General features: G+C 42.2%; 1 protein-coding gene and 1 long non-coding RNA gene across 2 annotated transcripts in view; one reads left to right on the top strand and one right to left on the bottom strand.

Annotated features, from left to right (window-relative positions):
- Positions 1–13,027, top strand: part of st6galnac3 (ST6 (alpha-N-acetyl-neuraminyl-2,3-beta-galactosyl-1,3)-N-acetylgalactosaminide alpha-2,6-sialyltransferase 3) — a 79,772-nt gene extending 66,745 nt beyond the window's left edge. The window contains exons 4-5 of the mRNA XM_079651363.1: positions 2,541–2,648; positions 7,096–13,027. Of these exons, the coding sequence (XP_079507489.1) occupies positions 2,541–2,648; positions 7,096–7,285 (298 nt within the window). The 3' untranslated portion in view covers positions 7,286–13,027. The remainder of the gene's footprint in view (positions 1–2,540; positions 2,649–7,095) is intronic.
- LOC307020175 lies at positions 5,597–9,039 on the bottom strand. The gene is made up of 3 exons (XR_013802787.1): positions 8,940–9,039; positions 6,613–6,839; positions 5,597–5,828 (listed from the first exon to the last, which is right to left on the bottom strand). It is a non-coding gene; the product is annotated as an uncharacterized lncRNA (long non-coding RNA).
- Positions 13,028–13,478: the final 451 nt, after the last annotated feature.

Genomic DNA, 13,478 nt, shown 5'->3' with positions numbered 1-13,478 from the left:
TCTCGCTGTAGAGTGAAAATGGAAGGCACACGCTATTTGTGGTTTGTTTATGTCACGCAGTCTGTTCTTCTTCTCTCGGTTATCACGCAGTCTGTTCTTCTTCTCTCGGTTATCACGCAGTCTGTCTTCCGGTTGTTTCCTCTTTTGAATGACGAATACACACTACCGCCGCCTGCTGGTAAGGAGAGTTATTGCCACTCACGCATGCGCAGTTCGTACGTGCTTCTTGGCCGTCGGCTGAAGTCTTTGCGGTGTGTTCCAGAGTGACACAAGGCCAAGACGCGAGGCGACACAACAGTCGGGGTCCGTCTGTGTCAGTTCTTTGGCGCCAGCTTGGTGTATCCGGGCCTTTACATCTCACAGAGCTGCTGTCATGGCTGACGACTTTATCTTTTGTTTTCCTGTGAGATTCTGATACATTTACAGCCGAAAAGTATTTGTTTGTTCTTTGGTTGAACTGGTCACAGCGTGTAGACACATGCACGCAGGGTTGCCGGGAAACAAGGAGACATTTATTCCATTTTGAATGGATCAAAAGCCCAAATGATGTTGGGAAACAGTTGGAGTTTGAGTTGAGAGCTGTCCAAGGTGCTGATCCTGGAACAGTCAGGGAGCTGGAGCTGTCCGTGGAGCTTCAACAGGGAGCGTCCCGCTGCTTCTCTGACAGGATGCAACATGGCAAACAGGATTAGCTGCTCCAACGTCCTCGTTATTAAAGGAAGTAAACTTGTTATGGTGCTCCTTTTTCATATTTAAGTATCAGGTATTTTCTTTTTGATATTCTTTCAAGGTGGACTGGATACATAGAAAAATAAAGAAAAGGGGAAAATGCAGTACCCTTCCAATGTTTTGATCATAAACTGAAATGATCCAGTTTCTGAATGATGTTATTCATTCAACTCATTCTTGTCTTTATTGTATTTTGGTATGAGTTACTGCATTTAAACGTATGTCATTTATAGCTTTCTCTTCAAATCTCTTTTCATTTGACCTGTTTATTAGTGGATTAACCTAATCAATTGTCAATTATTTTTGCTAAACCTTCTTTTAATTGTCCAGTTAAAGCATGAAACACGTTATAATTTCCTAAATGTATTCATCTCTCATGACTGCCATTAATTGCTGTGATTATTCGCCTGTCAGATATCATTGAGTGGATGTTTTGTAGCCATATATATATGTATGTATATCACCTCCGGTCCTCCTATAATCTCTACGTGTCTCATACTGTGGAGGCTCCACCATTTCCCCCTCATCCTTATCAGTATCAAGCTGTGCACTTATCCGAGGTCTAAGGCTCCTTGTAGTCCCATGCATTGCTGAGTGGCAGCACGAGGGCCACCTGCCATGCGGGGGCTGCGGGTCTACACTTCATGACCCACTTACTCGTCTTGTTTTGACAAAACCTCGAGTGAAGCTCCATCTCAGTGGCGTATTGGAGGATGATCAAAGCGTACCTTTCTGGTGAGGTCATAACACCGCGAGTGTGCCGCTGATGAAAGGATTATGCGTGTTGTTATTGATCGGCCCACTGGGGGTCCTGCATTATTCACAGGGGACGGCGTGTCTGCAGCTGTTGTGATAAGCTGTTCAACGCCCAATAAAGTGTGTTTCTTTTCTCAGCCTCTGAACCTTTCCATATATATATACAGAAGTCTGGATTTGACAACATCTTTAACTATTAATGTCCGCCATAATGCATGTTTAAAAAGCCGTGTGAAAGCCGTGTGTGTAAGGCAGGCGTATGGTGATGCACCTGTCCTGACGCTGTGCTGCAGATGCATTTCGTTTTAAATGTACATATGAGATGAGCTAGGCTCTTTATACAGAACTACCTACAAAAGGAACAGCTGTTAGAATAATTGTAATTCTCACATCATCTGCTTTACAAGAGCTCAGAGGTCAGAGAAACGGAAACCTGAAAACTCATTTAAATTGAAGTATTTTTTATGATTGAAGAATTATTCTATGCACCAGTTGATCCTCAAATGAAATACAGAGGTAAATCCCAGACTTAATGTGGCTTAAAGGCTCTTGAATATATTGTCTTCAGTGATTGTAATGTTACGTTAAATAATTTGCCTTACATTTTGAATATGTTTGTAGATAAGAATAACAATAATTAAGGGTATAAATAGTGGATTGTCCTATGGGGAGGGGCTTAACATATATAAGTGTTTGGAGGTTAGTCTGGCTGTGGCTGTAGAGCAGAGAGGTACCAGTTATATGTCCTCGACCTGTACGGTATATATCGAGGTTTCGTTTTCTTTCTGTAGATCCTTGTTACTTTGTGTTTTTTCAGCATTTTGGCTGTTAATAAAAGCACCTAAGGATACATTTTTTGTGACTCTAGCTATCTTATTTAACTCCTAGTTTTTTCATCGACCCTTTTTGTATCAGTGTGTTTCATTGTATCTTGTCTTAAAATGTGCCCGTGTTGCAAATGGAGCTGCTGCATGTTCACACTTGATCTGACAGTAAAGTGTTATGTATCAAAAGATGAATATCATAATGAAAGAGGTGTCTCTGTGTGTCTGCAGGATCCAGTCCGGCTCCTACCTCAGCACCGGCTGGTTCACGCTCATCCTCGCCATGGACATGTGCAAAGAGATCCATATCTACGGCATGATAAATGACACCTACTGCAAGTAAGACACCAACTATCCCCCTGCATTCTTAGGTGAAAAATGCACACAAAAAAATTCGTAAACTAGATCCGCATTCACAGCAGAGCCGGCCAATCGCAGCCTCTCCCATAATCAAGACCTGCCCTGTTGGAATGCATTTCCAATTCCTCCCTTTGGATTTAATGGCTGAATTTCTATGCTGAAATCCATATTGGGTTCTGTGTGCCGTGAATACCATTATATATTCTCCTGCCTAGAATACCCAGCAGACTGCAGAGTCTGCAGCACCCACCCACCCTGCTCAAAGTTTGATTTCTATACATGCCAGTCTTCCTCGGTCTGACTCGTGGGTGAGTGATTGCTGTCGGACTGCGAGGCCACGGGAAGGATGACAAAAAAGATGCTGTAGCTCCGGGCACGGCTGCTCGCTCTCTGGTCTGATTGACTCGCCTCCTCTCTCTCAACGTGATCCCTCTCTATCCCCCGAGTCAAACACTTCCACCTAATACGCAGTGAAAATCCTGCCTTTTATCCTCCCCGTGTTCCCCGTGCACAGCGGGAGTTGAAATATAAACAGCCCCAGACACATGGCAGAGAGGAGAGATAATTCAACCAGCGCGGAGGATTTTATGATTCAGCGAGGCAGTTAAGAGGCGGCGTTGTCTCCTTTCCCGTCTTTCACTTCTTTCCTTCCTTACCTACGTGAGACAGGAGGATGTCGTGTTTCACTGAGTTTCTGAGTGGACGATTTAGTGTCACACAAACCTCTGCTGGCAGCCGACCGCTCCGCTAAAACGAGAACAAATTCAGTTTTGGTTGTGGATCAAAAGCCCAAATTATGTTGGTAAACAGTTGGAGTTTGTCTTGAGCGCTGTCCAAGGGGCTGATCCTGGAACAGTCAGGGAGCTGGAGCTTCACTGGAGAGGGATCCTGCTGCTTCTCTGACAGCAAGCAGCATGGCAACCCTGATTAGTTGCTCAAAACAACAATATCATGAAAGGTCCCCTATTATACTGTTGTTCATCAATATATTACAGGTCTCAGATATATATAAAACATGTCTCTGAAGTGTTTGGCTCCAAACACCAAACAGATCATGGCAGCATTACCCATAATCCCCTCTGTTTCAGCCCTGTTTCAAAAGTGCTGATTTTCTGTCTGTTACTTTAGATGAAAATAAGGAACCCCTCCCCACGCCCCTCTGAGAGAGATTTGGTTACAAAGAACACAATGGTGCTCTAGAGCAGGGGTTCCCAACCTTTTTGCCCGCGACCCCCAAAATAACAGTGCCAGAGACTGGCGACCCCCTGAAAATGTCTAAGCAAACGTTATTATTAATCATTTAAAAAAAAAAAAAAAAAAAAAAAAATCAATCAATCAATCAATTTTTTTATACAATTTTTAATTTTTATTTTGTAATCATCTCGCGTCCCCACTTTGGGAACCCCTGCTCTAGAGGAGATTCAGTTGATAAGGGGGGGGGGGGAAATTACCTTGGTCTGTGATTGGCTAATGGTTACACAAGCCAAAAAACATTATGACATCATAAAGTGGCCAAAATCTGATCAGCTTATTTTCAGACAGGCTTTTATATAAATGGATCAGGACAAAAAGAGAGAATCTTTGTTCCTGAAACTTTCGGAGTCTCTTTCCACAGAGGGGACACATGTTGATGTAGAAGAGACATAAACAAGTGGATTTTGCATGATAGGTGACCTTTAAAGTAAGCGTGCTTGTTATGGTTTCATTCAACGAGGCAGTTAAGGTGCGTCGTCCTCTTATTCCCCGCCTCTCTCTTATCTCCTTCCTTTCCTGCGTGAGCCGGGAGGATGTTGTGTTTCACTGAGTTTCTGAGTGGACGATTTAGTGTCACACAAACCTCTGCTGGCAGCCGACCGCTCCGCTACGACAACGAGAAGAAGTGAAGTTTTGTGTGCAGCGCTAGTCAGAATTGACCTCAGCGGATATTAGATAATGGAGCCTCAACAGGTGCTGCGGAGAGAGTGAAATTGAATTTATTTGTTAATGCCGGTGCGCTTCAGCGTGTGACACAGAAGCAGTGATTGGGTTGTGTCTCACTGAGAGCTGGCACACCGCCATGGCTCCGTGGATGTGGAACCACTGGAGATGGCTTTTTCTCTTCTGTCCGTGTTCATTCCCCTCATGAAAGTGTTACACAACATGTTCTCATAAAGCCATCACTCACTATTAGCAACCAACTGCAGGCTGCACAGTGGATCTATTTATTGATTCCTCCTTTCCTCTAATGGTTTGAAGATGCAACCTGTAAACAATTTCAGCTCAGAATTGCTCCACTTCCCTCCTCAACATTACTCAGTTTATTTGGGAGGTTTTTAGATTTACTGTGGCTCAGAATAGGAGGAATGTTTTCATGATATCTTAGAAATAACAAGAGGTAGTTATTGAATAACAGGAGCTGCTGTTATTTTTTTTTTAATGAGGGGAACATGTGGAGTGGAGGCTTTCGCCCGAGGCAGCATCACTTCAAGCCGCTGACTGCTCAACGATGTCCTGTAAAACCTTCATTTAACTCATTTGTTGATTTTAAATGCTGTTATTTTCTGGAGCTTGTCCTGAAAATGCATTCCACCTGCATGTTGTATATACAGTATGTATTATTTATCTATATACACAAAAATGGAAATTCAGACAACTTGAACCTGATATATTACCATCATATCAAAAATACGTGACAGTGTTTCCCCTAGGTTTACTGCTTTGGGGGGGTGCTGCCTGAGCATGTTATTGATTAATGCATCAGTGTTTCTAAGGGTCAAAAACACTAAACTCACAACTTAAAATGAAAGCGTTTAGTTTATTTAATAAAAGAGCCCATGTTCAATGTGAAAAGTGACACTCGATATAGATTAGTTGCGATTTGGTGCTATATATATAACAAACAAATTTACTTAAAAAATAATATATAATTTTTTTTTTTTAAAACATCTTGAATTTCAGGGGGGGCGCTGGGCTCCGTTGGGGAGGCACGGGGCTCCGTTGGGGAGGCGCGGCGCTCCGTTGGGGAGGCGCGGGGCTCCGTTGGCGGGCTCCGTTGGCAGGGCGCAGGGCTCCGTTGGGGAGGCGCGGGGCTCCGTTGGGGAGGCGCGGGGCTCCGTTGGCGGGGCGCGGGGCTCCGTTGGCGGGGCGCAGCGCCCCTCCAAGACAATGGAAGGGGAAACACTGTGTGAACACATGAAAAAACACTGTATTATTTCATGTTTGACTAGGATGAGGAGTTGATTAATTTCATTATCACACATGAAAAAAACATATACAAATTATAATAATAGGTGTTCAATGAAATAGTTTCAATGGTTGACCAAATTCTTCACATGCGTAGGACAAAAATCTTCAGTTTAGTTTGCAGCCTGCTTGGAACAATAGAGTTGAATACATATCATTGTATAACAATAAAACGATACGATTCTTTTGAGGGTTAATAACACAATGATATAACTGCATCCGGACCCTGCTTTGAACCTTCATTGTGTTGTGACTCTCAGCTCTGATTAAATGTGATCGATTGGTCAATCACCTTCAGAGCTCAATCAGAAGGGTCCTGTCGCATCTCATCTCAACATCCATTCACTGACAGGACGTCAAACATCACCGCACACATGAAATACATGCCCCTCCTTTGTGATGCAGCACTACTTGGTTATTTGGTTACAAGTCTGACATTAGCAGAAGGGCTCTTTATTTCAGGGAGTGTCCGATATTCAACTCTCCCAAAGCTGCATGGCCAACATGCAGGATTCAAATTCCTATGAAATCAAAAAAGATGTTTGAAGTTGTTTTGTCCCATGTACGTCAGTATATGGCCCAATATCTGACAACTTATGGTATTGATAATGGTATTTTAGAGTGTGTAATTTCCCTGAGAACGATTAATAATGTTAGTGACTCATCCTGGACTAGTTTTTTGAATTAAATGTTTTTATTATATCAAAAGGATGAGTCTCACCTTCACCAGCAGCACTGACAGATCAGGATCTCAAATCTTAGATTTTGGGCTGTTCTCCAAAAAGCGACTTCTTCATTGTCTTCTGCTTCCTCCTCCACTTCATCCCTGTGCAATCGTTCTGTGAAATCTTCTAGCGTAGGCGAGGCTGATAGCAACAGAAACAGATCTTGTACCGTCAATCTGTAATCTCCCAGCGGGTCGGAAAACATCTTTAAAGCAATTGGCTGCTGAAAACAGCAAAAAGAATTCCAAAGAAGATAATATGTTAAATCAAAATGCACTCAGCTGGCCGTTTCATGGTAACTTAATATACTTTCGGGGAACAAAGTCACATGCGAACATACAAAGTTTATAATAGTTACAAATAAGACCTCAAATAAATACCATAATGTCCTTGTCGTTGGTTTAAAAAAAAAAAACATGAAGCTCTTTCTATCTTGTTCTTTCTATTTATCTAACGATCTTCCTTCCTCTCCCCTTCAGAACGGAGGGCTACAGAAAGGTTCCCTATCACTACTACGAGGCGGGCAGCCGGGACGAGTGTGCGGAGTACCAGCTCCACGAGAGCGCCCCGTACGGCGGCCATCGCTTCATCACGGAGAAATCTGTGATTGGCAAGTGGGCCAAAACTCACTCCATCAAGTTCTTTAACCCCCCATGGATGCTGTCGTGACCCTGGCTGAACCGACAAGGACATAATACACCGTCATCGCCGTTATCATTATCTCTGTCGTCTGGGGACCAGGTGGATCGCTACACTGACAGAAAGCCTGTTCCCTAATGTGCACAAACATCACACTTTGGCACATATTCCACTTCATATCCATTAGAGAAGGTTGTCCGATGGCCGCCTGTCAAGTGCTGAATGGAGAACATCCGGGAAGCGTGTTTTCTGACAGAAAGCCTTCCTGTTCAACTCCTAAACATGGCCAGCAAAAAACATATCTCCTGCTTCTTGAATTTGAAAGCTGCCGAGTTGTTCTGTTCACTGACCAGCCGATCCTCTCTGCTCTGTGAGTTCAGCAAAAGGACGGCCTCAAAAAACAACGGAGGGAAACGACAGGAAGTCCCAACTGTCCGTCAACTCTCAGTGACCTCACGGATCTCATGTTTGCAGGTGCTCTACATGGCAGAGGCTGAATGAAAACCTGTTGCCATGGATGCCTGTTGATCTCGCCTACTCTGTTTCCTCCTGTCAGGCTGTAATTCATCCATAACACGCATCCTTCAGGCCTTCGTCTCTGACTGATAATTGAGGGCATTTTTCGCCTACAACAGCTTCAACGAACAAGGTCATTTGAAAAAGAAAAACCGCAAAAAACTCAACAAGAGTCATGGCTGTAAATCCGCTGCTCACCGTCATGCTTTGCTGTCTGTAAACTCACACAACGGAAAGATGCTATTCTTTCATAGCACTGTGAAACTTATTAAGAGACACGTTCCGGCTCGATCTGGATCGGTTGCTAATGTCTTCATCTCTTCAGCAACTCTCTGTAACAGTGCGCCATTGACAATGTGAGCACATAGAGCAATGTGCAATCACAAACCCACCGAGGGAGTTAGATCATTTGTGACCCCCGCAGAGGGAGAGATTTATGTCTGCAGTGAAACCATTGGAAGTTAATTGTATTCCATTATCATTTTGTGCCTGCGATACACTCATTGTACAGAGACCGCTCCTCTCTCCATCGCTCATACTCTCATCTCAGCTTTGTGCCTCTTTGTGTACACGATCACTGTGTGAACACATCTGCCCGTTTGTCTTTGAACGCAGCGTGCATGTCTCCGGATTCAGGTCGTAACATTTGAATGCATCAGTTTCCAGCGCAGTGAGGAATAATCAGTGAGGTGTGTAGGTCAACTGGTATCAGTGGAGAGACTCTCTGCCCCCCCCCCCCCTTCGACAACATTAGTCTAAGGCGTCGTTACGTCCCGGCTCGTGGGAAGTGGAACATATGACCAGTTGTTTTTGGTCAAATAGGAAGTTGTTTTAATGAAAACTGCACTAATTTGGCAACAAACAGCCACGATCAAAACAAAAGGCCACAAAGGCACCGTTTGAATAACAAACCAAAGGAACTAAAGTAGACTTTTTAAGAGCTTTCACAAGTTAATACCTAAACTAAACAAAAACTACAAACACATAAACAGAAGAGAACCTCACTTCTAAAATGGAAAAAGGAATAGGGCTAACGAAAATAGACCGTAACAAAACACAGCCTGTGTACAAGTTAACCACAGTTACGTTGTACTTAAAGATAAACAGATTCATAAACATAAGCACACATATGCACCCAACCTAGTTAACCACTGTTAACAGAACTCACACAGAGTGTACTGAGAGTACCGAGAGACGTCTGACACAGATTCAGACCTCTGTTGACTAACTGAGATGCACACGTTCTTGAAACAGTCCCCGGAAGGTGTGTGCAGGGATTGGAGAGCCGGGCCCGACCTGCTCCAATCCAGATCTTCGGTCACGCTTACCGGGGGAGGGACGGAAAGCTGGCATCCAATGGCGTCTGGGCAACGGCACAGCTCATATACATATAACACACACAGCTGCGAACACTCACAGGTTAATGAGCAGATAGAAGGCGGAGGCCGTAACAGGCGTCTACAACTTGTACACAACATGTACGCAGGAAGCAAGCTAACAGCAGCCGCGTGTATTAATGTACCACTGGCGGACATTCAAGTTTTCGCTGATGTTAAAAAGTGATGTAATCGACTTCCTGTCGCTTCTTCAGACACGTGTTCTGGTGGTTTTGGATTTACCTTCTAATCAAAATGTATAATTATGTAAGAACAACATCATTATCGTGTATTGTTTCAACGTGAATGAGAAACAAACCAAATTGTCCTTCCTGGATCCATTTGAAGCCCAATTTGAAATCTTCACTGTTCCTCACAGCGGAAACACAAACAGCGTGTTTTTGTTGGTGTTAATAACATTAAAAATCATGACAGACTCATCATGAGACTCTCTGGCTGTGACCGTGACTCCCCCCCCCCTTCGAGACTGTGATTAGTGTCCCAGTCAGAGCCGCCGCCCGGAGGGAGCGACACTGGAAGGATTCAAAGTCTAATTTGGGCGACTTGATGCACAGGGTCCCTGACGACTGTAATACACTGCAGCTGAGCCTCGCTGCAGAGCTCCGTTTACTCTCTCTCTCACACTTCGTTTTGGGTTCCTTCTCAGGAAGCATCGATTTGGTGATTTACAGGTCAACATGTAGGTTGAAACTGGAAGGTTTGTGGATTTCTTGGCAGACGCGTAGCTACAGCTGAGGACTCTGAGGTCACGTCTGCTTGGAGTTTCTTTAATTTAGAGTGGGGAGGATTTAAAAAAGCCAGATCCAATATTAATATGTTGGATTTTCACAAGCCATGAAATACAGTTTTAAGTATTCATCCTCAGAATAGCAGTTTGAAGAAGGCTGTGCAATATCATTTCTTGCATCTGACATTTTGACTAGTCCAAATTTCGCGATTCTTATTTAGGAACTTTATATAGGATGCCACTGGAGTCAGATTTCCCATTTTGTCATTGTCATTTTTGTTTTACCAAATTGTCATATCTTGATCAATTTTAAATCTTCACTGTTCTTCACTTGCAGTGGAAACAAAAACAAAAAGTAGTTTTTATTTTGTTCTCAACAATAACATCATGACAGATTCTAAGCTCTCATTCGACTGCACTTTTAGTGTACAGTTTTGCTATTATGCTGCTGTGTTTATTGTATTTTTGTTACTCTGGCACAACAATTTCCTTCGGGATAAATAAAATCTTATCTTATTTTAAGCTCCATGACAACTGAGCTGATTCTTCCTCTAATGAAGATTGTTGAAGAAATTAAAACCTACAGCAACAGCTCATTAAAAGTGAAGAGATGTTTTGATTAACCATCCAGTCATAACCCTTGATGCATGTTGACCTGCGAGTATCCAAATCGCTGCTCTCTGGGTCATTGTGTGTGTCAGCTTCTTGTTGGGCGACAGAAAATCTCATATTTTCTCGGCATAAAGTCCCCGAGAACGATCACAGAACGACCTCCACCTCAAAACTCATTGCAAGTCCGCCCAGCTGAGGAGAGCGTCAGCACAAATGTAAAATCGGCCTATTTTAAATTCCACCCGGTATGGCTGAGCGTATTAAAGATGGCCGTTAACACAGGGGGGGGTCAGAGGTCAGATTTCCTCCGAGACGACACAGCTCCAGAGGTCTGAAGGAATCCCACCACACGATGTATGTAAAGCAGAACACGACCTTCTGTGATATTCCTCCTGCTCTGGAGGCTAGAAGATAAGATGTGTGCCTCTGGGAGAGTTAGAAATACAGGTGAAACATCCCCTGATACAGAATCACATGCATGATTAGTGTTCATATATCTCCTTCAGCCTGTGATTGTGTGTTCATCCGGCAGCTTTACCTCTGCTGTAAAGTATATCACGAACATAAGTTATAGCTCTCCCGTCATTTCAGGTGTGTCATGGTGCATTATTTGTATTCTAATCATCACATTCTCCTCCTCTTGTTGTTCTTTTTTTTCTTGATCCAGTGGTTTGTGTGTTGCCAATATTTGTCTGCTGCTGCAGGCTGTGCTCTCGGTTATTTTCTGATCAACAAACACTCCTTTGTCTTCAGCCAGAAGCCCCTGGAAGGAAACCAACAGATGTATTATACAGGATATTATAGAAAATAAGCCGTTATATAGGCTACCGTGAATCATCTGGGGCTCACAGGGAGAGGACTGGAGATGCGTTCGCTGTGAATAAGTAACACTATGAAGAAGAGTGGGCGGCAAAATATAGTTTTAATGAGCATTTACGCATTATTTCATTATTTGTTTTAACTTTAAACCAATAGTTGGACGTATCTAATTTGATGTCTTGCAGGGAGTTAGATGATATGTGTGATGACTGATCTCATATCTTACAGTGAATTTGAAGCTACAGCCAGAAGCCGGTTAGCTTATCCTAGCTTAGCTTAGCACAACAATTGGAAACCAGTGTAAACATCAAACTTGGCTCCGTCCAAAGTTAACTAAATCCTCTTAAAAGCTTACAAATTAACATGTTCTATCACATTTGTTTATGCATGTGAAAAACAACAATTTGTGTTTTTTTACACTTGGTTTGGCTCAGAGCTGTTGAAACTGAGATTCTAAGAAAGTCTACCCTCTGTCGCACTGCTTCTGATCCTTTGGGATTTTTAATTAACTAAAACAGCGATAACTTTGTGAACCAAGTTGTTGTTTTAGTCATTGAAATTGTTAAAAAATTCGAACAGGGTTTATTTCCTGACAAAATAGAAGCCTGAAGTTCAGGTTTTACTGTGGCTCTTGTACAGAAAGATATTTCAATATTAACCTATTTTGTGAACCTGAGCTGTTTCCATTCTTTGTGCTAAGCTAACCAGCTAGCTGTGTTTTCATAACTTTTCATCTATCCTCACTTTTCTCATCTAACTCTCCAGCTAAACTCAAATCAATTTCCCAAAATTATTTTTTCCCCCTGAATTATTTTCATCTCTGGTTCTGGCTCTTTTTTATTTTTTTTCACTCACAGATCTTGAACTGATCATTTCAATCACTTCAAGCTTTCGTGTTCTGAGCAGTGACGTTTATTGCTTTCATCTCTTCTTTCAAACCTGAAGCAGATTCTTCTCTTTGTGCTCGCAGTATGCAAATAGGAAGGGAAATAAAACCCATTGCTCCTCAGCCTCACCGAGAACTGAAACAGTTGAATGAGCTCCATTTTATAATACTAAGTTAAAAAAAACAATTGAAGGTTGCGTGCCTTAAAAAAAAAAACCCTGATTAAAACGTCTCGTCTGGAGCTACCACCGCATTTAAAATGCTCTCATTATCTTCGGCTCTTTTTTCCGGTCTGCTGATAATCATGTTTTGGAGTTCAGATTTTAAAGATTGTCTCACGTCTACGTAAAAAAAAATGGTAGCATTTCCTCCTGACTGTTGTACTTGTTGCCATTTCTCTCAAGTGCTTTAAAGTTCATTTAACTTTTCTCCTTCCCTGTGTCTTGCATTTATTTAGTGTGTTGTGAAGCACTCTCCTTTTCTCCATTTTCAGGTCAAGTGTCCTTGTGAAATGTGTAACTTGAGTGAGTGTTGAGTTACAATGAATGTAATATAACACCGAGAGGTTGTTATAAAGAAAGATGTTTTTGCTAACAGTTAACACTCCCTTTTATCGGTTGAAAAAATGCTGCATGGAGAGTTGCAGGTTATTTAAATGTACATGTTGTTAAAAAAACACGTGATTATATGTATTTCTGTCACTTGCTGTCTACTTATTAGCTGAAAATAGATATATTGTGAGTGTTCTTATTTTTACCGACATGTCCTCTGTGTCTTTTATTCTCTGTTGGGATTAAAAGAAACCTAAAAACCTTGTTATTTGATTAAGTTCCTTTCTCAGCAAAGCCTGGAGAAATGTGTTCATGTTATATGAATGGAGCCGCCATCTCAAATCTGACGTCTCATGAGATTTTTAAAACATCAGCAGCGAAGATGAGCCGAGTTCAGACGAGTTTCGGTGAGCACGAGTTTTTTCTGTCACCTCTGCATTAATAAAGAGCACACGTTTTAAATAATAATGCTCACAGTCATGGTTTTGATGCTACAGTAATGAATAAAGTATACAAATAAAACATTTAGGAGACAGATTGAAACGATAATGGTCCTTATTCAAGCAGGTGGTTGATATATTCTGACTTTTGAGTTCTGAAAATCCCTCAAACACATTTCTTCCCCCTGTCTTGTGAAAGATAATGTCTTTGAAACTCTATGCTACTTATTTGTAACTCAGGCTCATAGTTATACAACTGTAGCCTCTTAAAATAT

Source organism: Notothenia rossii (assembly GCF_949606895.1).
Source record: "Notothenia rossii genome assembly, chromosome: 9".
NCBI lineage: Eukaryota > Metazoa > Chordata > Actinopteri > Perciformes > Nototheniidae > Notothenia > Notothenia rossii.
Note: the sequence above shows the minus strand (reverse complement) of the source record. Positions and strands in the feature narration are given on the sequence as shown.